Source organism: Bos indicus, chromosome 5 (assembly GCF_029378745.1).
Source record: "Bos indicus isolate NIAB-ARS_2022 breed Sahiwal x Tharparkar chromosome 5, NIAB-ARS_B.indTharparkar_mat_pri_1.0, whole genome shotgun sequence".
Lineage (NCBI taxonomy): Eukaryota > Metazoa > Chordata > Mammalia > Artiodactyla > Bovidae > Bos > Bos indicus.
This window is the reverse complement of record NC_091764.1, coordinates 116,763,342-116,787,462: the sequence shown is the minus strand read 5'-3', so window position 1 is coordinate 116,787,462 and position 24,121 is coordinate 116,763,342. Positions and strand designations below refer to the sequence as shown.

Here is a 24,121-nt window from a genome sequence, read left to right as displayed (position 1 = left end):
CCTGACCCGGAAGACATCCTTGTCCACGTTTGACAAGCAGGAGCGCCGAGGCCACCATGCGTCCCTTACCCCGACTCTGCCCCTGGGGCCCTCCTGGGCTCCAGAACTGAGAGCCTCTTCCGGCTCATCTGTGGCTGGGAAGTTCTGGGCCAACCCCTGGCCACCCGAGGCAGAGGCTGGCGGGGACGCAGCCGTGGGTGGGCGTGGGGGCCAGGTGCCTCCCTCCCAGGTATTTGCCCAGTTACTTCCTGGACAAGTGGACCCAGGCTCGCCTCCCTGGCTGATCGCAGATAATTAGAACATTCTTCAAATATTTTGCCGGAGGATGCCCGAGAAGGAAGAATTACAAAGCGCCCGGGGCCAGGAACGTGGGCTGGAGGAGCTCTGGGCTGCTGGGCCCCCCAGGGCCAGGCCAGGCCAGGGTTGGGGGCCTGGAGGGAGGCGGGATCTGGTTCAGCTCAGCCAGCCTGTCCCTGCCTCCCAGGGAGCTGGGGGCAGGGCTGGGGTGGGGAGGGGGGTCATGTCCAAGGTCTGGCTGGGTGCCAGGCAATGTTGGGGACCCCCCCAGCTGGCGGTGGTGGATAGACCCTGCCCCACATGGCCTCAGGAAAAGCCGGAGGGGTCAGGCTTAAGAGTCTGGCTCTCTTGGGGGGCCGCGGGGGGTGGGAAGACCTCTCGGAGGAGGGTCTCTGAGGTGGGGAGGTCAGTAGGTCTGGGAGAAGGACCCGAGGGTGAAGGTGCAGAGGCAGAACACAGGGCTAGTGACCCGAGTGATAAGGGGTGTGGCAGCCTCTTGATTGACAGCACCCAGGGCCAGTGAGAAACAGCCTAGCGCCGGGCTCAGGCCTTGAAGCCACGCCCAGCCGGTGCTGGGGCAGGGCAGAGGGGCAGGCCGGGTCTGGGGTGGGCATCACCAGAGGGAAGAACGGGCCGCCTGGCTGGCGTCCTGCGGGAAAAACCTTTCTTCAGTGCTCAGCTCCCCAAGACGGGTACAAGTTTCCTCCCCAGGGGGACGAGAGGGGTCAGAGGTCTCCCGCGCCCGCCCCCCTAACACCGCCCCCCCGGGCGGTAGCTCCTGGCTCCGGTGGCTCTGGGAGGGGTCTGGGATGTGGAGGCCCAGCTGGGCTCAGTCATGAGGTCTGGGTTCCGGAAAGTCCTTGGCTCCCAGCCCCCCATGGAGTGCTGCCCCAGTCCTGGGCTCAGGGGCATTCCCAAGATCCTTTGGTGGGTTCAGGGCAGGCTGAACCCCCAGCCCTGGGGTGGGGAGGAGGGCTGCATCAGGGCCGGGACTCTGTCCTGTGACGGGGGAGCCTGGGGTCCGGGCGTTTGCCCTCTGCGGAGGCATCTTTGTCCCGGGCTGTGGTTTGCGGGGTTGGTCGTCAGGGAATTTGTAGGCGAAGCAGCATGCCGAGGTGGAGGTGCCTGGCCCAGCGGCCGCCTCCATGGCCGTCGCCTTAAGGCCCCATGGACGGATCAGATGGCTTGAGGCTTCCTCTGGGCCTGAGAGGCTGTTCCGTCACGTGGGCCGGGCTGGCAGTGACACCATCTCTGTCTGGCTTTTTCAGCAGGAAGACAGGGATGCCAGTGGACCAGGGCCCAGGGGAGGGCACTTTGGGGTGGCCTCCCCCGGGAATCACAGCACCCTGCCCCCCTCCGGGGGCTCGCGGTGCTAGGCCTCACGTGGAGGCAGGCATTCACTCAGTGTGTGAAGTGGCAAGGCTCTCGTTCAGTCGCTCAGTCAGTCGTGTCTGACTCTGCGACCCCGTGGACGGCAGCACGTCAGACTTCCTCGCCCGTCACTGTCACAAGCCGCTTTCTGTGGACCTGGAAGGGTGGAAGAGAAGATGGGGCGCGCCTGGGGCCCCCGGCCTGCCGAGGGTATGTCAGTGGCAGCGTCCTGCTCTCTGTGCGGGGGTGGGGTCCCTGTCCCTGGGAGTCCCCAGCGGATATTCCCACGCGTCCTGCTCACTCGCAGGTCCATCCAGCATCCATGGGGACCACTGAGGCTGGATGGGGCCTGGTGGGCGGGGCAGAGCGCGCTGTGGGGAGTGGGTCAGCAGGTGCGGCGGGGGGCTGCTGGCGTGGGGAAGGCCGGGGACTCGGGCCCTGCTCCCAACCTGGCAAGAGTTTGGGGGCCTCCTTCAGCAGCCCCCCGGGGAAGCCCCCCAATGTGGCCCCTGGGGACCGATGGGGGAGGATGGTTCTCCAGGTGGACAGGTGACCCTCCAACTGTCTTTGAGGGTCAAGGATGAGACGATGAGGTACTGACCCCCTGGGACCAGGCTCCCTCCCTCCCTCCCTCCCTGAGCTCCTGGGCAGGTGGTTGGACCTTCTGGAGCTTTCAGTGTTTATTCTGAGGAATAACAACAACCGCTATTACTATTATTGTTACAACATTCGCCTCCCCACTACTCAGGGGACTCTGAGCCGAGTCCAGCACACAGCAGGTGCTCATGCCACCTTGAGTCCAGCAGCATGAAGGACTTAGGCTAGACTACTAGCCGCCGGGGTGGGTTTGGAGGGTTTTGGCTCCTGAACGCAGCAGGAGCGTCCTACACAGGGACGGGGAGGACAGGATGGTTCTAGTCCTGAGCACTGGGGAGACTCTGGCTCCCCCTAGTCGACCCCTTTTGGGTCCGCAGCACCCCTGAGGTTGTTTTGCAAGGACGCCCCAAGAGCCCTGAGGCTGGGCCATGGCGGGAGAGGGGCTTGGCCTCGACAGGGGTCTTAGTGCGGCAGCGCTGGGAGGAAGCTGCCCCTCAGGGCCCGGCCCGGCTCCTCTGGGCGGAGGACAGCTAGCAGGTGGGCAGCTCTGCCTCCGGCCCCGGATGCTGGCCAGGCGCAGGCCAAGAGCAACAGGCCCTGCCTAGCGCAGTACCCCCCAATCACGTAGGGCTCCCTCCACCCCACGGTCCTCGGGGTCCCTGTGCCTACCTTTCTTATTGCCCCTGGAGCTGCTGGCGGAGCCTGCCTCCCTGTTCAGGGTTCCCAGAGGACCAGAACCCCGTGGCCACAGGCTGGCCACATCAGTGGACAGAGTCTAGGCAGAGGCAGAGGGTGGTGGGCAGGCAGGGGAGGGCCCTAAGCAGAGCCTCTGAGCCTGGATTTGGGCTGTGTTGTGGCCCAGCCCAGCTCCGCCTGCAGAGGGGCCAGTTCACAGCTGCCCCCACAAGCCTGTGCTGCAGGAGGGGTGAGCGGCCTTCAAGCACACAGGAATCATCTGTAAGGTTCACGTTTTTAAAAGTACTTTATCTCTTTCTTTGGTCCGCGCGGGGTCTTTCACTGTGAAACAGACCCTTTAGCTGTGGCCCGAGTGCCTAGTTGCTCTGCAGTGCGTGGGATCTCAGCTCCCTGACTGGGGATCGAACCTGTGCCCCTGCATTGCAAAGCAGATTCTTAACCACTGGACCACCAGGGATGTCCTCTAATATTCACATTTTATTTCTTAAGGGTGTTTTTTTTTTAGTTTAGTTTTTGTAAGAAAACTTGATTTTTCATTCTTGCCTTGTTCTGCCACCCCAGTAAAGTCTTGCACAGTAAGACCCCTACATATGAAGGAGTTTCGTTCTGAGAGTGTGTTCGTAAGTCCACAAAGTTGGCCCAGGTACCCAGCTAACACAATCGGCTATATAGTACTGTACCGTAATAGGTTTATGATACTTTCCACATAAACCATACGAACATAAAAAACAAACACTAAAAATAAAGACGGTTTTGCTCATAGTACAGAGGGGCCTGGTGGGCTACAGTCTGTGGGGTCGCCGAGGGTCAGACACGACTGAGCGACTGACACTTGCACAGTGCCTTGATAAGTAAGTAGCACAGCACACCGGTTGGCATCCAGGGGCTGGCAGGAACGTTTACATCTTTGCAAGTTCACAACTTGAAGGTCTGTACGTCGGGGACTTGCTGTACTGCAACAGCTTACTTTTTTTATTGAGGTATAACTTACATAAAACGCAGAAATCTCAGATGGACGGTGTGATGCATGTCTACATACACGGGCAACCGTGTAACCACTGCCTGGCTCGGGACAGAGCGCATTCTAGCCCCCAGGAGGCTCCCCTGTGCACCCCTTCCCCCAGTCAGCACCTCCCACCAAGGGCAGCTCTCCTGGCTCCCGGCTCGATGCTGAGTCTTACCTGGCCTGCAGCTTCTCCTGTGTAGCAGCATTTGCGTTGCCCCTCTTTCACACAGCATGGCGTCTGAGAGTCACCCGTGTAAATGGTCTCTCCCGCGGGGTGAATATGCCATAATTTGCCTGTCATTCTCCCGGTGATAGTGGGTGGTTGTTCTCAGTTTGAGCTGGAGACCTGCATGCGTGTCCTTTGGCAGACATAAGTGCTTGGTTTTCTTGGGTGTATAGACCCCACAGTGGGATTGCTGGGGAGACGGGGGAGCTGGTCCAGGAATGAACCCCTTGGTGGGTGGGTGCGGTGGCCAGTGTGGCACCCATTGGCTGCAGAACTGCTGGTTTAAGCTTTGGTCCTCTGAGAGACACAGCTGGTCTCTCCCTGGTCCCCACAAGGAGGCTGGACCCTGGGGGCTCACTGAAGAGGCTCAGTGACGGGTGCAGTCTCAGGCTGTGAGCGTTGGTTACTAATGGCTAACGCTGATGACCTCTCCCCACAGGCCAGCTACAAAGCCCCATGTTCTGCGACTCATGCACCCCTCCAGGCAGTTCTGTGATGTACCAATGCAATTATTACTCCCACTTTACAGATGTGGAAACTGAGGCCCAGGGATGGTTAAGAAACTTGCCTGAGGTCTCAGAGCCGGGGGAAGGCAGAGCCAGGGCTCCAGCAAAGCTGGCCAGCACGGGCACTCGCATTCCTAGCCCCTCCTCACAGCATGGCCAGGCGGGCAGCCTGGCTAAGGGCACTGCAAAAGCCCGCCCGCCCCTGGCCATTTCTCTGCTCTTCAGTCACGTGGCAGCACGCCTTCCCCCACCCCCACTGGAGCCCCTCATCCTACAGGTGGTCCCACCCACTTGGACCGCTCTGGCAGGTGAAAGATCTAATAGTTGTTCAGGGGCAGCCGCCTCCTGCGCCAGTGCTGGTCTAAGCACCCTCTGGTCTGAGACCGGATAGCCCTGTACACAGCCCCCAGTGAAGAGGCGAGGGCTTCCTGTCTGCAGGGCCTGAAACTTCCTCCTCCAAACTACCCCCACCAACCCGTGGGACTGACCCCGGCTGGGGTGAGCAAAGTTCTGGATTTTCAGCTTTGCCCACTCCCTCTGGCATTTGCCTGTGTCCCGAGGCCCCCGGATAGCGGAGGGGATGAGCCCGGAGCAAAATTTTCCATGGGAAAAGTCAGCGACTGAAACACAAGCGCCCCGCCCTGCTTCTCTGTGCTCAGGGCCCCACAGAGCTGCCCTGCCAGTCTCTCCCGGGGCACCTGGGCGGGCAGCCTCTCGGAGGGTGAGAGCCACCCCGCCCCCGGTGGGGCATCTCGCTTGCTAAGAGTCCCCTTAGCCTGTCCAGCACCCCCCAAACTGCCAGTTACCCCAGCATGCCGCCTGCGTCCGCCCTCCTGTCTCCTGCAGGGCACCAGCTATTTTGTGATCATGTATCTCTTCCCCTTTCCCACGCAGATGGTTTGGTTTCCTAACTCCCTGGTCTCTCACATCTGCAGCTTCCCCGCTTTTCCAGGCAGAAGGAACAGTCCTGGGGTCTGGGGGGCCAGGCCTGCTCAAGGAGGTCAGTTGCGGGAGGGGGATGGACTAGTTTCCAGACCTTGAAGGCCAGCCACGGAAGCTGTCCAGAAACCTCGATGAACTAACAAGTGACCTGGAGGATTCATTTCATTTATCTGCTTATTTACGTATGGCCACACCGTGTGCCATGAGGGGTCTTGGTACCCTGACCGGGAATTGAACGCGAGGCCCCTGCAGTGGAAGTGCAGAGTCAACCACTGGACCGTCAGGGAAGTCCCCCTGGAGGATTTTAAATGCGGGAAGGATGGAGGCTGTGTTGTGAGAATGAAAAGTGGGCGCGGTTTCCCACCCAGGCATCTTCTATATTCTGCTCCTGCTATGCGCTCTGCTTTGTGCGTTGGCTTCCGCAGTGGTTCAAGTGGTAAAGAATCTGCCTGCAATGCGGAAGACCCAGGTTCAGTTCCTGGGTGGGGAAGATCCCCTGGAGCAGGAAATGGCAACCTACTCCAGTATTCTTGCCTGGAAAATTCCATGGACAGAGGAGCCTAGTGGGCTACGTCCACGGGGTCACAAAGACTCGGACACGACTGAGTGATTGAGCGTGCACACGCGCTGTGCTCTGGGCCACACTGTGCTGAGCTCTGGAAGCAGAGGCCTGGCGGGGGGGGGCCTTGGGCAGGTCCCCCAGTCTCTCTGAGCTCCATTCTGCACACCTGTCACATCGGGATGACAAGGCTCATCCCTCCAAGAGAGGGTTGAAACTCTGCAGAGGCCTGTGTGGTCCATGGTGGGTGCTCAGAATGGGAGTATCGAATATCTTTAGGGGGAAAAAAGTCCCCGTGTTCTAAAGGACACAGTTCTGAAATCATTTCTGAATTATCAATCGTATCTGATTTCTTATGCTTCTGGGGTGCAATGCAGCTCTCTTCTCGGAAGCCCTTGTTGTTGTTGCTCAGTCATGTCCGACTCTTTGTGACCCCATGGACGGTAGCCCGCCAGGCTCCTCTGTCCGTGGGACTCTCCAGGCAGGAATACTGGAGTGGGTTGCCATTTCCTCCTCCAGGGGATCTTCCCGACCCAGGGATCGAACCTGGGTCTCCCGCACTGGGAGGCGGGTTCTTTGTCACTGAGACACCTGGGAAGCCCTTGTCTCACCGCTAAGGCACACGCTGGCATCTGGGGGACGGCTGGGGCCCCCATCCCCATCCCCCATCACCACCCCTCCCCGGGGGAGGCAGACAAGCGGCTACAGGCAGGGAGTCAGCCGGCCGAGGCCCCTCTCAGCCCCTTCCACACATCTCACCCACGGCCGGGGTGTGCAAGTCCTGTAGCACTACAGGTAGCAATGTTTAAAATTGTGTTTAACCTGAAGTGTCCACTTCCACGGGTAGAGCATACAGTTCCGTGGCGCCTGTGCATTCACCGTGCTGTGTAGCCGCCACCTCTGTCGAGTCCGTAACTTCCCCGTCACAGCTATGAAGCGGGGACTCCCCGCTGCCCGTCCCCCAGCTGTTTCCGTCTCCGCGGGTTTGCCTTTGCTCGACGTTGCTTATCGAAGGGATCCTGCAACACGTGGCCTTTTGTGTCTGGCCTCTTTCACTGAGCATGATGTTTTGGAGGTTCATCCATGGAGTGTGTATCTGAACCCCATTCCTTTTTATGGCCAAATAATATTCCATTGTCGGGAGAGACCACGTTCTGTTTGTCCATTCATCCACTGATGGGCCTCTCAGCCGCTTCCTCCTTTCGGCTATTGTGACTGTGCTGCTGCGAGCATTTGTGAACAGGTTTTTGTTTGAACACCTGGCTTCATTCTTTTGGATACACACCTAGGGGTGGAATTGCTGGGTCCTGTGGTCATTCTATATTTAACTTTTCGAGGACCATCCCAACTGCTGCCCCACCCACCAGCGATGCAGTGGGTCCCTGTTTCCCACATCCTTGCCCACGCCTGCTGTTTTCTGTTGTCTGATCGCAGCCGTCCTGGCGGGCAGGAGGTGTCTCTTCACTGTGATTCTGATTTGCATCTCCCTGGTGATGAGCGATGTTTAGAATCTTTCCACGGGCTCGGGGGCCATTTGTCTTTCTTGGGAGAAATGTCTGAGTCCTTCGTCCATTTTCAAATTGAGCCGGCTTCTTGTTACTGAGCTGCAGGTGCTCTTTTAGACACAATCCTTGAGTATTTTTATTACTATTATTTTTTTATTTTTGCTGCCCTGGGCCTTCGTTGCTGTGTGCAAGCTTCCTCTAGTTGCAGCGAGCAGAGGTGACTCTCTAGTTACAGTGCGTGGGCTTCTCATTTCGGTGGCTTCTCTTGTGGCTCACAGGCTTAGCTGCCCCGTGGGATGTGGGATATTCCTGGACAAGGGATTGAACCGGTGTCTCTGCATTGGCAGGCAGATTCTCAACCACTGGACCACCAGGGAAGTCCCAATCCCTGAGTATTTCCTCATTTGTCCATTCATTCACCCACTGCACACTCATGTCGACTACACGGGGGCAGCCCCGAGGCCCCAGGGTCAGCTCACATCTGCACTGCCCTGGACACGTTTGCGGTCTTGGGTGGAGACAGGCCAGGTGTGGAAATAACGACTGTGAGGCCGGGGTGGGGGTCTGTGTCCACGAGACCAGTGTCCCCCATACTTGTCCTTGGTAACGGCCCCACGTGATGCTGAAGCTGAAGTACTTTGGCCACCTGATGCGAAGAACCGACTGATTGGAAAAGACCCTGATGCTGGGAGGGATTGAGGGCAGGAGGAGAAGGGGACGACAGAGGATGAGATGGCTGGATGCCATCACCGATGAGATGGTCATGAGTCTGAGTGAATTCCAGGAGTTGGTGATGGACAGGGAGGCCTGGCGTGCTGCAATCCATGGGATCTCAGAGAGTCAGACACGACTGAGCAACTGAACTGAACTGAACTGAACTGAACGGGCGGAGGGGTTTGAGCACAGAGGGGCTTGCCCGGGGGCCTGGGAGGGAGGAAGAACTTGCAGAACAGGAAAAAGGGAGGGAGGCCAGCGTCCCAGGCAGACCAGCACCAGCAGAAGTGGCGGGGTCGCTAGCGGGCAGATCCCAGGAGGCCTCTGGCTCTGGGCAAGGAGCCTGGGGGGCTGTGGGCTCTGAGGGGCATGATTTGGGGGTGGGGGTTGAGGGATGAGGGGAGAGGGTGCCGGGGTGGCCAGTCCGGAGGAGGGGGCCGGAGCTGCGCGGCTTCTTTCTGCCCCCAGGTCCGTCCTGTTAGACCCCATTTGTCTGAAGCCCTGCCCCTAGGCACGGGGGTTCTCACCCTTGATGGCCCAGAACCTGCTGGAAGAATCCGAGGACAGGGAATGTGCTTTCCACATCCAGGCTCCAACCTGAGGCCTGGAGGCCAGTACCCGGCAGAGTTCCCATCCATCTCGTTTCCCCGGCTCGGTTTTCTGAGCGTCTACAGTTACTTTGGGCTGAATTCCCCAGATTCCAGCCCGCTCCCAGCCCCGCCTGCCCAGATGCTCTTCCTCCAAGCCAGCCCCGGGCATTTCTGCCCATTGTGCCCGTGGGAGACCCAGGGGGGTCCTGGCCAGATTAGCGGGTGGGGCGGGCGGGCCATGGGGATTGAGTGTCACCGGAGTGTCCTGGGCGCAGCACGTGCTATGGGCTCAGGCCACATGGGGACTTTCCCAGCTGGCTGTGGGTGCCCAGCTGCCCTGGAAAAACACTGACTCGCTCCTGTCCAGAAAGGGGCTGGCAGGCCCTGGGCAGGAGGAGCGAGCTCACCATGCTAGGAGACCAGGGCCTGGGCAGTGGCTTCGGGGAGCCCCTCGTGGCCTCCCTACTCCCGCCTCTTGCCCTCTGGCCTGCTGTTTGGAAGTCAGACTCCATCTTAAAACCAGCTGTTGCCGTGGGCCTGTGAAAACCAGCTCCCCTCTTTCCAGCTTGCTGTCCCTTCCCTGGGTGCTTAAAGCCAAGCAGCAGGTGCAGCTTCTGTGGGAAGCAGTCAGAGGGTTCTTCAAAGAGCAGGACAGATGACCCAGTGACCCAGCAATTCCGCTCCTGGGCACCTGCCCCGGAGAACGGAAAGTGAGGATTCAGACTGAACCTGCGCGTGTGTGTCCAGAGCAGGGTTATTCCTAGGAGCCAAAAACTGGAAGCAAACCCACCCTCCGTCAGTGCCAAGCAGATAAACAGCACGTGATCTCGCCAAACGGTGGAATGTTATTTAACCATGAAAAAGGAAGTTCCTGATGCAACGAGGACGAGCCTTGAGCAGGTTATACTAAGTGAGAAAACCCAGACACAAAAGGGCATGTGCTGTTTGATTCCGTCTGTATGAAATGTCCACAGGCGCAGAAAGCATAGTCTTGGCTGCCAGGGGGCTCGGGGGTGACTGCCAAGGGGTAGGGGGTGCTTTCTGGGGTGGTGACGATGCCTTGGAACTTGGCAGCAGTGGTGGTTGATGAACGTTGGGGATATGCTGGATGCCACAGGACTGTAAACTGGTAGAGTTCCTGCCATGTGAATTCCACCTCCTTAAACAGACAGTCAGGCTGATGACACCCAAGCAAAGAGAGAAAGAGCCCAGAAAATGCCCGGGGTTCCTGCAGGGTGCTGGGGGATTAACTCTGAGCATTTTCAGGAAGCGTCGCTCTGAGGATGACTTACCGCAGTAAAGCGCCTGCTGAGTCCGGCACATGGCTCAGTTCATGCCAGGTCCTGTCTTCTCCGCATGCACCCCGACTTCCAGAAACAAGAATAAAATAACGACGGTCACCCCCATGTGTGCAGCCTTTCTCCCCCATGCTTCTCTGGTCTGAGCTTGTGTGATGGGAATAGGTGCTTTATACCCCACATCGAGGGTGTGAAAACTGAGGCTCAGAGGGGCAGGCTACACGTGGGCTGCAGCTGGAGTCAGGACCCGGTGGGCTTGGCCCCTGGCCTGGGCGGCCCCCTTAGCAGCCTGCCTGGCTTCGGGCCCCTGGGGGAGAGGGGAGTTGGGGTCTCCAGGTGATGGGGAAGTTGGGGTTTGCTGCTTGGGGGCAGCTGCGGACAATCCCAAGTTCATGGCCGTCAAGTGCCTGCAGAGTCTGTGTGTCTGATCCCGAGATTGAGAGAGGCGTGGTTCCTGTGTTTGGAGGACTGTCGGTTCGTCAGACTTGTGACTCTGGTCCTTCCAATCCCATTCTTGTGAATTTGAGGCTGAGGGGACTCAGGAGATGTGTGCATGTCTTTTCAAAACAGAGTCCTGCGTGGGGGTCAGTGGGACGTGGTCCCTTGAGGGCAGGGGTCTGCGCTTCGTTCCCCAGCAGGCAGTGTGGCGAGGGAACGCGTTTGTGGCCCGAGGGGCTGGGTGGGGCGGGCACGGCGGGCGGCTCACCTCCTCGGTCCTCTCCCCTCCGCAGAGCCCTGTCATCCGTCGTGGCCCTGGGAGCCAACATCATCTGCAACAAGATTCCTGGCCTGGCCCCGCGGCAGCGCGCCATCTGTCAGAGCCGGCCCGATGCCATCATCGTGATTGGGGAGGGGGCGCAGATGGGCATCAACGAGTGCCAGTACCAGTTCCGCTTCGGGCGCTGGAACTGCTCCGCCCTCGGCGAGAAGACCGTCTTCGGGCAAGAGCTCCGAGTAGGTAAGGGCGCCTCCGGGCCCGTGGGAACCTGCCGTCTGGGCTGTGGGTGCCAGGGGCCAGGCACACCCTCGCCCTTGGGAGGCCAGGCCGGCCGCGCCCACTCGCTTTCTGCACCCGCTGGCTGGTTCCTCTGCCGTCCCAGTGCTGCTCTGTGCCTGCCCGGCCCTCCAGGGCTCTGGGATGAGGCAGGTGTCGATGGAAGCCAGCCCCTGTGAATGGATGCTCTGCGGTGTCCCGGGGCGGACGTGCACAGCAGGCTGGCCACGGGGTGATGTGGGGCGGCGGGTAGAGGCCCGCCCTGCAGATCGGTGGCTGCTGGTCAGTCCTGGGCGTGAAGCTCTGTCTCCCCACTTTGTCTCTGCGTCTGTGTCTGGAAATGAGCTAAGGGTAGCAGCTCCGACAGGGAGTGAGCCGGGGGCTTGATGGGAAAGGCCCCCAAGATGTGCTGTGTAAATGCCGCTGTGATTCTGAGAGCGGAAGGGGTTGTAGGCAGGGGTCAGCACGAGCAGAGGGTGCAGGACACCGCAGCGGATACACGGGGCAGGGAGGCATCTGGCTGAGGGACGGCAGGGTGGGTGGGTGTGCAGGGCAGTCGGGGGAAGGAGTGGGCCTCTGGGGACACCGGCAGTGAAGGCCACCGCAGCAGCCAGGCAGGGTTTCAGGGGGCCGAGCCCCACTGTGTTTGCGTGTCCAAGCATTGGGCTCCCCGCATGGGCCAGGGGCAGGCTCCCTCGAGCCTGCTCTCCGGGGAAGGAGACGGAGGACTAAAGGAAGAAGCGCATGCGGCTTGTGGAGTCTGACCTGATTTGGAGCTGCTGTGTGACCTTTGGCCTGGCGCTCGGGGCTTCGAGCCTCAGTTTCCTCATCTGTCTGGGCCCCCCTCCCAGGGCCTCTCCCAGGGCCTGCCTGTGGGCGGGCTAAGTCACCTCAGTCATGTCCGACTCTTTGAGCACCTGTGGACTGTAGCCCTCCAGACTCCTCTGTCCATGAGGATTCTCCAGGCAAGAGTACTGGAGTGGGTTGCCATGCCCTGCTCCAGGGGATCTTCCCCACCCAGGGATCGAACCCAGGTCTCCCACACTGCAGGCAGATTCTTTACCATCTGAGCCACCAGGGAAGCCCATGAATCCTGGGGTGGGTAGCCTATCCCTTCTTCAGGGGATCTTCCCGACCCGGGGATCACACCTATAAAGTCTCCCGCATCTCTTGCGTCTCCTGCATCAGCAGGTGGGTTCTTTCCCACTAGCGCCGCCTGGGTAGGTGCAGGTGCTTAATAATCAGCTGCTGCACGGGTGAGGGTCGGGGTGGCGAGCCGGCCTGCCCCCTCCAGGAGTGTCAGAGGGCGGGGAGTGAGGACGGGGCACAGTGCCTGGCACGAAGCGCTGTGACCCCAGGCCCCCGCTGCAGGCACAAGGAGGGCCTCCAAACATGTGTGCACCGCAGGTCCCTCCCAAGGAGCCTGGGCCTGCCTGCCGAGCGGAGCCCCAGACGCCGGGACCCAGGCCAGCGCTGAGCTCGTGGGGCTGGGGGAGGCGCAGGGGAAAGCCCCAGGGGCCCCTTTGCGGTGAGCAGCCTGTGGGTGGCACCTGGCAGCGCCAGGAGGGTGAGACCGCCCCCTCCCGAGGGCCCACCACCCAAGAGCGGCTTCCCCTCTCCAGGCGCCAGGGGAGAGGGCGGGGCTGCCTCCACACCCGCCGCGGTTGGGAGGGCGTGGGCACCAGGCGTGGGCCCTGGTGCTCACTTCATGCCAGGTGCCCACTCAGCTGCCTGGCACCCCCTCCCCCTAGACCCTGGGCTCCCAGAACACGGAGGCCAAGGGAGGTGTGCGGTGGTCCGTGGCCCATCGGGGGAGCTGGGTTCAGATCGCCCCCTTCTGATAGCCCTGCCTGCCTCCCTGGGCACAGGGGACCTCGGTGGGCGTGGTCCACAGCCTGAAGACAGGTAGGAGCTTGCCCTGCATTTAGGACCTTGAGACACAGGCGGCAAGAGGGAGCTGGCCACTCTGCACCTCTCCTCAGGGTCACGCCCCGGGCAGGGAGGTTCACCAAGAGTACCCAGGAAATGCCAGGCTCCGATGCACCCTGCAAAGCCGAGGAGTGGTGTTGACCCCCAACTCCTGCCAGGGACTGGCCCACCCCCCCAACAGGGAACCCAGATCACTTTTCCTGAAAGCATCCCCTGGTGCTTCCAAGGCTCTTGGCTAACAGGTCCCAGCTGTTCCTTCTTGGAGACCAGCCCTCTGCCCACGGAGAGAGGCGCCTACCACCAAGGACCGGTCGATGCGGTGGGGGGGCGGGCGGCCCTGCCTGTGACCTTCTTCATGCCTTGAGCTCCTCTGGGATCAGGCCTCTCCGGCTCTGCTTCACCCGTTTCGCTCTCAGGAGCAGTTCAGAGGCAGACGTTAGGCAGAGATGTCCACCCACCATCCGTGTCCCTCATTTTCCCCTACTCCTGTCATCCCTGTGCATGCTCAGCCACTCAGTCATGTCTGACGTTTGGCAATAGCCCACCAGGCTCCTCCATCCATGGGGATTCTCCAGGCAAGAATCCAGGAGTGGGTTGCCATGCCCTCCTCCAGGGGATCTTCCAGACCCAGGCATCGAACCTGCCTCTCCTCTGCCTCCTGCCTTGGCAGGCAGATTCCTTACCACTGTGCCACCTGGGATGCCCCCTGGCACCCTCTGCCAGGCCATTCATTACCTTCGTGTGGCCGACCGACCCTCTTCCTTGGCTGGCCTCAGCTTCCACGGGCTTCCTCTTGGCTCTCCGGTTGCTCTGTCCTAGAAATGGCAACCCACTCCAGTGTTCTTGCCTGGAGAATCCCATGGACGGAGAAGCCTGGTAGGCTGCAGTCCATGGGGTCGCACAGAGTCGGACACGACTGAAGCGACTTGGCAGCAGCAGCAGCCCTGCCCCAGGCAGCTCTCCCCCAGGGTCAAGACCAGCATGTCCCCTTCCCCCGGGCCGTGGACTGCTAGGTAAAGCTGAGCATGGGCACCTCCGGCTGAACACTCAGCGTCCTGCCCCTGAAAGCTCCATCCTCAGCCCCCTGCTGGCCTGACAGCCCCATCATCTTGGCAGTAACCGTCTCTACCCCTCCCTCCACGCCGACCCCGGGTCTGCCTCTCCACTGACAGCTGTCAATTCCTCCCTCTGCCTCCTACTTACCCCAGCCTTGTCACTCACTCCCTTCCTCCAAAACCTGAAGTAGCTCCCTACTGCCCAGGATGGAGGTAGCTTCTTAGCGTGGAGTCTGAGTAGCGCCTGCCTCCCTCACCCCTGCCTCCCTCCATCCCTTCTGAGAGCCAAGCTCCAGCCATTGCCTCCTGCCTTTCCCTCCCCGAGCGGGCCAGTCCCCTTCCCTCCTCTGGGACTTTGTTCCCGCCACTTCTCACCCTGGGAGGCCCTCCACCTCCGCTCTGCTTGCTCGCGTCTGATTACCCCACTGGCCAGGGAGCGCCTTTGTCCACCCGTCCCTGGCTCTTCCTTGTCCACAGCCAGGCCGAAGTCACGTCCAGGAGCTTCACCCTCCCAGGGTCGCTCAGCCCCTGTCCCGAGGCCCCCCTGCACTCTGCCCGCAGTGGCCGGGATTCCTCCCACCAGACTGGCTCCCGCCCGGGGCCTGGCGCCCTCCCCGGCCCTTGCTGACCTCTAAGGAAGGCCCAGCTCTCAACCAGGGGGGGCCTGGCTGCAGGCCAAGCCAGGCTGAGCCCTGGGCCATCAGAGTCCCGCTGGGTGCTGCAGTGGCGGTCCGAGCTGGCACCCTGCTCCTGCCAGGGCTCAGCTGCTAGGAGTCACGAGCAGGAAGTGAGGCCAGCCCGTGTCAGAAGCAGGCGGGTGCCCCGGGCACGGGATCGGAGCCCGGCTCTGGGTGGGCAGGCAGGCACTCGAGCGGTGCCAATTAATGACTGGCCTTGTGAGGGGGGATGGCCTGGGCGGGTGGGACAGGCCCCCTTCAGGCCCTGCCTGTGACCTTGGGCCGTGCCCAGACCTTGAGAGCTGCAGGGAAACCCTTTAAAGGTACTGTTCAACCTTGTCCAAGTTCTAGCTCCTTCTCCAGCTCCTGGTGCTGTTGCTTGTATGCTTCCCGGGACGGGGGGCTTACTACTTCAGGTGAAATTCGCGTTTCTTATGATGACCCTGCACCAGCTTTCATCTGGGGCCCTCTGGGTGCCAGTCTCTGTGTGCTGGGACTTTCCTTCGGGGAGCTGAGGCCCACCCTTGCCCACCCTCCACCAACGCGGTCTCCCCTCGTGCCTGGCAGCCTCCAGCCTTGGACCCTGAGCCCACTCAGGCTAATTTCCTCATCGAGAGAGCGAGGCTGGGCCACCCTGGCCCCTTCAACCCGTCTCTTCCATTACCTGGAAATGGGCTTGTGGGGGTGCGGGGTGGGGTAAGGATGGGGAGGAACGTGAGAGTCTCTGGAGTGAACCTCGTATTCCAGGGACACGTGTTAGCGACTCAGGGCCCCCAGGGCCCCTGACCGAGGCAGGGTGTTTCTGACAGGCGCCATGATGGAGCCAGGGGTCCTATTGAGGGCTTCCTTGATGGGGTGAGCGTTCATGGAGACCCAGTGACTATCAGAGTGACCCAGATCAGCACAAAGCTGAGAGCAGGGAAGGGGGCCCCGGGTGGAGGGAATACCAGGAGCCCAAAGCCCAGAGTCCAGAATGTGGGTGGTGTTTTTCCGGGAACTGCGGGAACATCAGAGCAAACCAGAAGATGGGGAGACCCGAGGCTGCCCAGGAGGGGTCAGGGCTGGAGGGTGCCTGCGGCGTGAGTGCTGTGAAGGCCAGGAAGGCCCAGATGGGTCTGAGCAGGAGAGGGTTCCCTGCCACCACTGCCCTGCCCCCGGCTGTACCTGGTGCCCCTGGAGACCCACTGGCACAGGACACGGGGGCTGTGGCTGCATGCACTCGGCCCCTGCCCGCACCCTGAGCTGCCATGGAACACTGAGTCCTGCCCATCACATGCTGCTCGGACATGACCAGGCATAGGGCCACCCCTAATCCCGCCTCACGTGGGGCCCGTTTGCTCTCTGGGTGAGATCGGCATTGGGAGCAGGCCCTCTGCCTGCTGGCCGCCTGCTGTGGGGGCTCAGCAAAGGTCTCAGTTTCTGAACAGTCCGAGACCTCCCTCCACGCGTCCGAGGGGATGGTCTGGGGCTTCCCCGTGGGGCAGTGGCCGGGGCCTTGGAGGAAGAAGGGCAGCTCCGCAGCTCTGTGCCCGTGCTCGTGCCTGGACCCCTGACCAGGGCCTCAGAGCGCAGGCTCAGGGAGGTGCCACCTGAGTCCCCGGGAGGGACCAGGGCTCGAGGGCTGCCCTGTCCCCTTTGGGGACACAGGCCCCCACGGGCAGAGGAGCCACTTGAAATACGGCCCATGCAAACCGCGAGGTGCCATGAGTGTAGGATATGCGGCAGATTTCAGAGATGTCAAAAGAGAAAAGCAAGTAAAATGTCTCTTTCATGATCTTTACATTAAGATGTTCAAATGGTAATATTTAGGCTTCCCTGGTAGCTCAGTTGGTAAAGAATCCACTGGCAATGCAGGAGACATGGGTTCTACTCCTGCGTCAGGAAGATCTGCTGGAGAAGGGACAGGCTACCCGCTCAAGTATTCCTGGGCTCCCCTGGTGGCTCAGCTGGTAAAGAATCTTCCTGCAATGCGGGAGACCTGGGAGATCTTTACATAAGGATGTTGAAATGGCAATATTTGGATATATGGGCTAAATAAAATATGTCACCAAATCTAAATTCACCTGCTGCTCTTCACTTGTCTTTATGTGGCTGCTAGAGAATTTTAAATGACCCCTGTGTCTCGTGTTTGGGACACTGTGGCACTGTTCTCAGAGGGGTCAGGAGTTGCCCTGTGTCACCCTGGTCGGGGCAGAGTGGACGTTTGAACCCAGATCTGAGTGTCTCCTCCCAGGACATGGTCCTCCAGCTCGGCCGCAGGCAGAGGGTCACCGCCGTCTGCCCCCTGGGGCAGCACGTGGGTGTGAGGGTGGCTCCCTTCAGCAGCCCCGGATGGCTCAGCCTGCCTGGGGCAGGACGCTGGTGGCGGTGTGACGGCCACCCGGTGCTGCTCTTGAAGCCTCGAACCCTGCGCGCCCCGGGTGAGCTGATGGGGCTGGGCTGGGAGGCCCAGCTGGGCCCCGGCCTTGAACCTGCACACCCTCTCAGGGAGGCGCATCTTTGTCCTGTCTGTCTGGTCACTCCCTACCCCTACCCCCATCCCAGGGGCCCAGCCCGAGGCAGCAGAACAGACCTTTTCAAGGCTCACGGCTTGGGGTCCAGGCTGCCAGGAGACCAGGGACACCCAGGGCCTCCAATGTCAGAATCAGGAAGACTTCCCTGAGGGCAGCGCTCCCACCGGTTCACTCCTGGTTCAGGACAGATAAGGCCTGTGGTCAGTCCGGGGGTCCTGGCTCTGCGCCCTACATCGGAAGGCCCCTAGCTCCAGGAGCAGCAGCTGCTGAGGTGAGCAGGCGCTGGGCCGTCCAGCGGTGACCAGCTGGAGGCGTGGGCTGGCCGGTGGCTGATCCATCCATGTGGCCCCTCAAGGCCCGCCTGGCGCTCATCCAGGGTGGGAATTTTCCAGCCTCAGCTGGCAGAGCCCGGACAGACAGGACAGGCTGTGGGTGGAGAGAGGGCACTTCTGCAAATACAGACCAGATTGGCCCAGCTGCCCGGGTCCCACTGGGTGACCCTGGGCACAGCCTCACATTCTCTGGGCACCCGTCTGCCCACCAGCGCCAAGGCCGGGGTCCTGATTCCCCCAGGACTTGGGACGAAGTGTCCCCAGAATAGGGGCAGGAAGTTCCCTCGGTGCCCACCCTGTGGTCCTGCCCAAGGCTCCATGGACAAGGGGTCCAGGCCTCCGGGCTCCTGTCCACCATGCTGGACACAGGTCACAGCGTGGGCAGGCCTCCACCCTCGAGCTGCCAGGGCAAACCTGACCCAGATCTCAGCCTGTCTCCCCGTGGGCCCCTCCTGCCACCGCAGCGGGGGCACCATCACTCCAAGGCCGCTGTGGCCAGGCCCTCACGCGAACGCCGCTCGCTCCTGGTTCCGCTGTCCACACGGCACAGACAGAGCCCCTGGAAGCCTGAGCTGCCCGAGGTCACACACGGGCAAGAAATAGTCATCTGAACCCACGGTGCAGCCCTGTGCTCAGTGAGGATCCAGGTGCCTGGTTGGGGGAGGGGGCAGGGGGCAACTGCAGAACGTGGGGAGGGGGCTCTGGTCACGCCGAGTTCCCTCTCACAGGCATCCGCTGATTTTGCTGCAAGGCCTGTGCGGGGGAGCGTCTCTAGGGCAGGCTGCCCGGGGCTGACCCCCCTCAGGAGAGGGACCGCCCGCCGGAAGCTGGGTCCTTCCTGGGAGACACCGGGCCAGCCCTCCCAGAGCCCCAGGCAGGACGGGAGCCCCTGGAAGGCCAGCCCAAGCCTGGCTCAGCGGGAAGGCCGCTGTGGGCGCGAGGGCCCCGCTAGGTCAGAACAAAGGCCTCGGGCACGGGCGTGCCGGCGTGTTCGGACCTGGCAGGGCTGTTTCCAGCCCTGTGTTTATGACGACGGCGGGGAAGAGCTTAGCGCGGAGACACTGACTCAGCCAGGAACCAGCGGGGTGGGGGCCGGGTGGGGCCAGAGGGGGGCGCAGCGAGGGACAGAGGGATGGAGACGCAATGGGGGTGGGCAGGGACCGGCAGAGCCTCCCAGCAAGAGGGACCCGGAGAGGGCAACACACACGGGTCACAGGCGGGCCCGTGCCCACCCGCTCACCCACCCAGGCCCAGGTCCAGGCGGCTCTGAGATGGGCGGTAAAAGTCGCCACGTGCGCTGAGCACTTCCAGAACCCTCACTCCACTGCCTGGACCCCAAGAGGTGGTGCGGGGGGGATTCAGAAAGAGGCAACAGGGAGCAAGAGAGCCTCTCTGCCATCACCCAGGGGGTCCAGGCCGGGCCCCCTTTCCCAGAACCCTAGGTCGGGCTGGCAGGGGTCCTGGTAGGGCGGGGGCTCTGGGCTCCAGAGTCTTCGGGTGCACAAATGGGGCTCCGGGGCCTGGCAGCCTCAAGGTCCCTGTGGGCTTGCCTGCCCCCGCCTCCTGCCTCACCCCACATGTGCTGGGACACACCGCAGGCAGGGGGCACCTGCCCAGGTCCCGTGACTGGGCCAAGGCTGGGGCCCAGGGGCCAGGCTGGGGCATAGCAGCGCCGGGGGCCACACGGGCACTGCGCCTACCCTGCTGGAGGACCCCAGGAGCTGCTGGTGCGGCTGGGGGTGTCTCCTGGCCTCCGTCCCTCCACCTACACCGTGGGTAGGGGAGGTATTCTCCCCGCCTTCCAAGCGCATGGGAGTCTGAGAGTCAGATTGGGTGGGGGTCTCAGAGGGCCGGGGGAGCCCACCAGCTGGCAGCGTCCCACTGGCTGGGCCTGGAGGGCCCAGGAGCCCACCCTGGCCCACGTGCCTACCCTACTTCAGCCCTGGCAGCCTCACTTGGATCTCAAGTTCAAGTCTGGCAAAGGATCCTGTTAAGGAGGCTTGGAACCCACTGCACTGGGCCCCACCCCCGTGTTACGTGGGCAAACAGACTTGGGGGAGTGAAGGTCCGGGCCAGGGCCACCCAGGAGCCCCAGGGCCATCTGGACGGGGCTGTGGGTCTCCTGGGCAGGGGAGTGCTCGGCTGCCCCCTACTTGTGGCCAAGGCAGTGCCTTGATTTTCCCCAGCCGGGACCTCTCCTCGCCTCTCGTGGTGACGGCCCAGCAGCTGCGCATTCCTTTCGGACGTGTCTTTCCCCAAACCTCCTCACCCAGTCCCCCAGCTGGTCCCACTGGCTCCACCCTCAGACTCTATCCCAAGCCTGGCTGCTCACCTCCTCCACCTGGCAGTCCCTCAGCGTTTCTTACCCAGACCCTTCCACAGCCTCCCCATGGGTCTCCCTGCTTCCACCACACCCCTGCCATCAGCAGAGCGTCCTTTCCAATGTCCGTCACAGCAGCACCTTCCAGGGGCTTTTCATCTTCATAGAATAAAATGTAAAATCCTCCCTGTGGGCTCCCAGAGTCGACATGGTGTGGCTGTCTCTCCTGCATCAAACCACACGCCCCCATCTCATTCTGTCCTCGGGGCCTCAGCATCGCTGTTCCCTCTGCCTGAACTCTGTTCCTTGCAGCTTTGCACGACTCGTTTCTCTTGTGGTTCAGGACTTCCCTTCCGTATGCTTGTCTATTTATTATTTTGGCTGTGTGGGTCTTAGTTGTAACCCACGGGATCTTTATCTTCGTCGTGGCATGTAGGGTCTTTTTAGCTGTGGCATGTGGGGCCTAGTTCCCTGACCAGGGATCGAACCTGGGCCCCCTGCATTGGGAGTGCAGAATCTTAGTCCTTGGACCACTAGGGAAGTCCCTTCAGCCTCCTTCCTGAGAGGGGCCTGCACTGGCCACCCTCCACCCAAGTGCCTCCCTACAACCACCCTGTCGGCCGAGCCCTCCGTGGTTCTGACGGAGGCTGTCTGCCTGCACGCCCTGTGAACCCCCGCCCAGCCCATTAGTCACCTGGGCTGTGATGCGCCAGTCTTGCTCTGCTGTCTGGCGGCCTTGGGCTTGGGGGTAGGTAGGGGCTCCAGTCCGTGGGGTCGGTGAGGAGGGCGGACTGTGCTTGGTGCTGGGGAGACATATGGATGGTACTTCAGGGACATGAAGGAAGGAGGGGTGAGATGGAATAGGGTGCCTGGGTCCCAGGTCTGGTCAGAGAGGCGGGAGACAGACCGTGTGGTTTCTCCGTTCTGGTGGGTGGAGAGTGGTCCGAGCATGGACCCTGGGGTCTGGGGTCAGATCCCAGCTCTGAGGTCAGCCTGCCTTCCGTGTGACCTCGGGCCGGTCCCCTGCCTCCTCTGAGCTAAGTACCCTCACTGTGAGGGGGACCCCATGAAGGTTTAAATCGACTCGGACGAGTTGTGTGCAATCCCCTGAAAACCTGCTGTAGGGCTTTTTGTTTGTTTTTGGTCGGGGGCAGTTTTTTTTGCTGTATTTTTTAAAATATTTATTTTATTTGACTGCGTCGGTGCAGCACGCAGGGTCTTTGATCTTCCTTGCAGCATGAGGGATCACTTTTTGGTTGCGGCCTGTGGGATCAAGTTCCCTGACTAGGGATCGAACCTGGGCCCCCTGCATTGGGAGTGTGGCGTCTCAGCCACCAGACCACCGGGGAAGTCCCTGCTGTGTTTGTATAGCAGCTTTATTCAGATATAGCTCATATCAGTACAACCCATGCATTTGAAGTATACAACTCAGAGGGTTTAGTGTAGTCTTAGGCTGTGCGACCATCACCATAGTCAATCCAGAACATTTTCATCACTCCAAAGAGCAATGCTGTACCCCGCAGCGGTCGCCCTTCAGTCCCCCTTGCCCTTGGCAACACTTGCTGCTTTCTGTCCCTGTGGACTCGCCTGCTCTGGGCCTCTCACATCAGTGGCATCGTCTGGCAGCTGTGAGCCCCACGTTCTCAGGGTTCATTCACGCAGTAGCCTGTGTCCATATTTTGTCCCTCTGTGTGTCTGCCGTGTTTTGTTGTGTTGAGGGACCGTGCTTTCTTCATCCGCTGATGGGTATCCGGGTTGTTTCCACCTTCTGGCTGTTGAGAATCATGCTGCCATGAGTATTCACACACAAGCTGTTGCGTGGACACACGTTCGTTTCTCTTGGGTACATATCTAGGGGAGGGGTTGCTGGGTTACAGAGTCACTCTGTATTTAACATTTTGAGGAACTGCCAAACCGTTTGCATACCCATTCCCACCAGCGGCGCATGAGGGTTCTGGTTTCTCCACATCTTCATCAACACTTGTTAGTGTCTTTTTATTTTAGTCATTCTAGTGGGTGCGACAGAGGATGAGAGGGTTGGATGGCATCACTGATTCAATGGACATGAACGTGGGCAAACTCCAGGAGATGGTGAGGGACAGGGAAGCCTGGCGTGCTGCAGTCCACGGGGTCACGAAGAGTCGGACACGACTTGGCCGCTGAACAACGACAGCAAAGTGGATGTGACATGCTCGCGTCGTGGCTTTGATCTGCACGCCCTTGATGGCTAATGATGTCGAGCGTCTTTTTGTGGGCTTAATGGCCATTTTTATTCCTTCTTTGGAGAACTGTCCATTCAGATCCTTTGCCTGTTTTTAATTGGGTTGTTTGCCTTTTTATTACTGAATTGTAGAAAATACTGTGTTTTCTCAAAGCAGGGGAAGTGCAGGTTGGCAGAGAGGTGGGGTTTGACAGAGCCAAGCTGTTGGCCACAAGACGGGCACACGTTTGCTCACGCTCATGGGAACTGCATTTGTGCAGGTGTGGGTCCAGACATACACCCCGGACACACGTGTGAGAACACAGGCAGCGGTACACAGGATGCCCGAACCTGTGTGCACCACGGAGAGTCCGTGTGTGGTGTGTGACACACGTGTGGACATGAAGTGCAGGTCAGCCACCCTCTGTGTGCTGGGCCAGGCCTGCCCCTGGGACCACTCATGGGTCCTCTGACGTGGGGACTCAGCCATATCAGAGCAATTACCCTCATCCTTATTTTGCAAAGCGGAAACACTGAGATATTCAAAGGCCCCTTGATTGGTCCAAGGCCACCCAACTGGTCAGTTTTAGGGTCTAGACTTGAACTCGAGGGCTCTGACTCTGAGGCTGCTCCCTGGGACCTTTGACTTTGACCTCACCTCAGTCATTTCGGAATGTCAGGTCTGGGTTCGCCCACTTCCTGAGCCGCTGTGTGACTTTGGGCAGCATGCTGTCTGTGTCTGGGCCTCAGACTCCTTGTGGAGGAGCACCGGATGGCCCCTCAGGCCCTCCCAGCTTCCCTTCTCGGAGGGGACAAGCGCCTTGCTCGCCGTGCCTCCCCAGGCCCGCAGTTAATCAGGTCATCTTGAGCTCAATTAGTGCTGGTGGTGGCTTTCTGAAGATACCGTGCCAGGCCCCTCTGTCCATGGGATTCTCCAGGCATGCATACTGGAGTGGGTGGCCATTTCCTCCTCCAGGGGATCTTCCCGACTCAGGGATCAAACCTGTGTCTCCTGCATTGCAGGCGGATTCTGTACCACTGAGCTACCTGGGAAGCCTGTCTCCTCCAGTAACTGCTCACAAAGCACTGCCTGGTCCCCAGCGTCCTCCTTGAGGTCTGGGTGAGGGGATGGAAGGGTTAGCGAGGCCCTTATGATCTGGGAAGACCCTTTTTCTCTGGACCTCAGGTCTGGCTGGCATGCAGTGGTGGGATGGGGGTGGGTGTGGGTCTTTGCTTGGAGGGGCGGGGTTAAGTCTGAGTAACCAATAGGAAAGAGAGAGCAGAGCTGGATGGCCCCTGAGTGGCCAGCGCCTCGGTTTACCTATGGGACAGTGGTCTCCGAGGGTCAGCTGTTTTGGATTCATCTAGAATATGTGTGGAGGGGACAGCTGGGCAGGCTGCCTGGGAGGAGGCTGCGGATAGCGCAGAGAGGCGCCCGGCCCGTCCTGGGGGCCCCGAGTTGTACCTGGTCGTCCGTGGCCCGCCCTGGCCCCCTCATTTGGTGACCGTGAGGGCAATGCCTATGTATGTTGTTTGCTCTTTGAGCTCTCCTGGGACCGTGGGGCAAAAGGGGCACAGGCTCCGAGAGCGTTTGTGGCTTGCCTGGGGCTGCGCAGCAGGTATGAGACTGCAAGTTCAGGGCTTTCCTGCCTGCTCCTCCCGCGTCTGCCCGAACCTCCCTCTGCTTCCCTGAAACCTCGGGCTGGGGGCCCTGCGTGGCTCACAGAGCCCATCTTGACTTCCTGAGTGCCAGACAGACAGCCGGACCTGCTGCTGGCTCTGTGGTCTGCGGGT

General features: G+C 60.7%; 1 protein-coding gene across 2 annotated transcripts in view; it reads left to right on the top strand.

Moving 5' to 3' along the window:
* The window catches only part of WNT7B (Wnt family member 7B), a 54,281-nt gene that overhangs the window by 16,259 nt on the left and 13,901 nt on the right, over positions 1-24,121 (top strand). For both annotated transcript variants that reach the window (XM_070790576.1, XM_070790575.1), the window contains exon 2: positions 11,039-11,265. In XM_070790576.1, the coding sequence (XP_070646677.1) occupies positions 11,039-11,265 (227 nt within the window). The remainder of the gene's footprint in view (positions 1-11,038; positions 11,266-24,121) is intronic.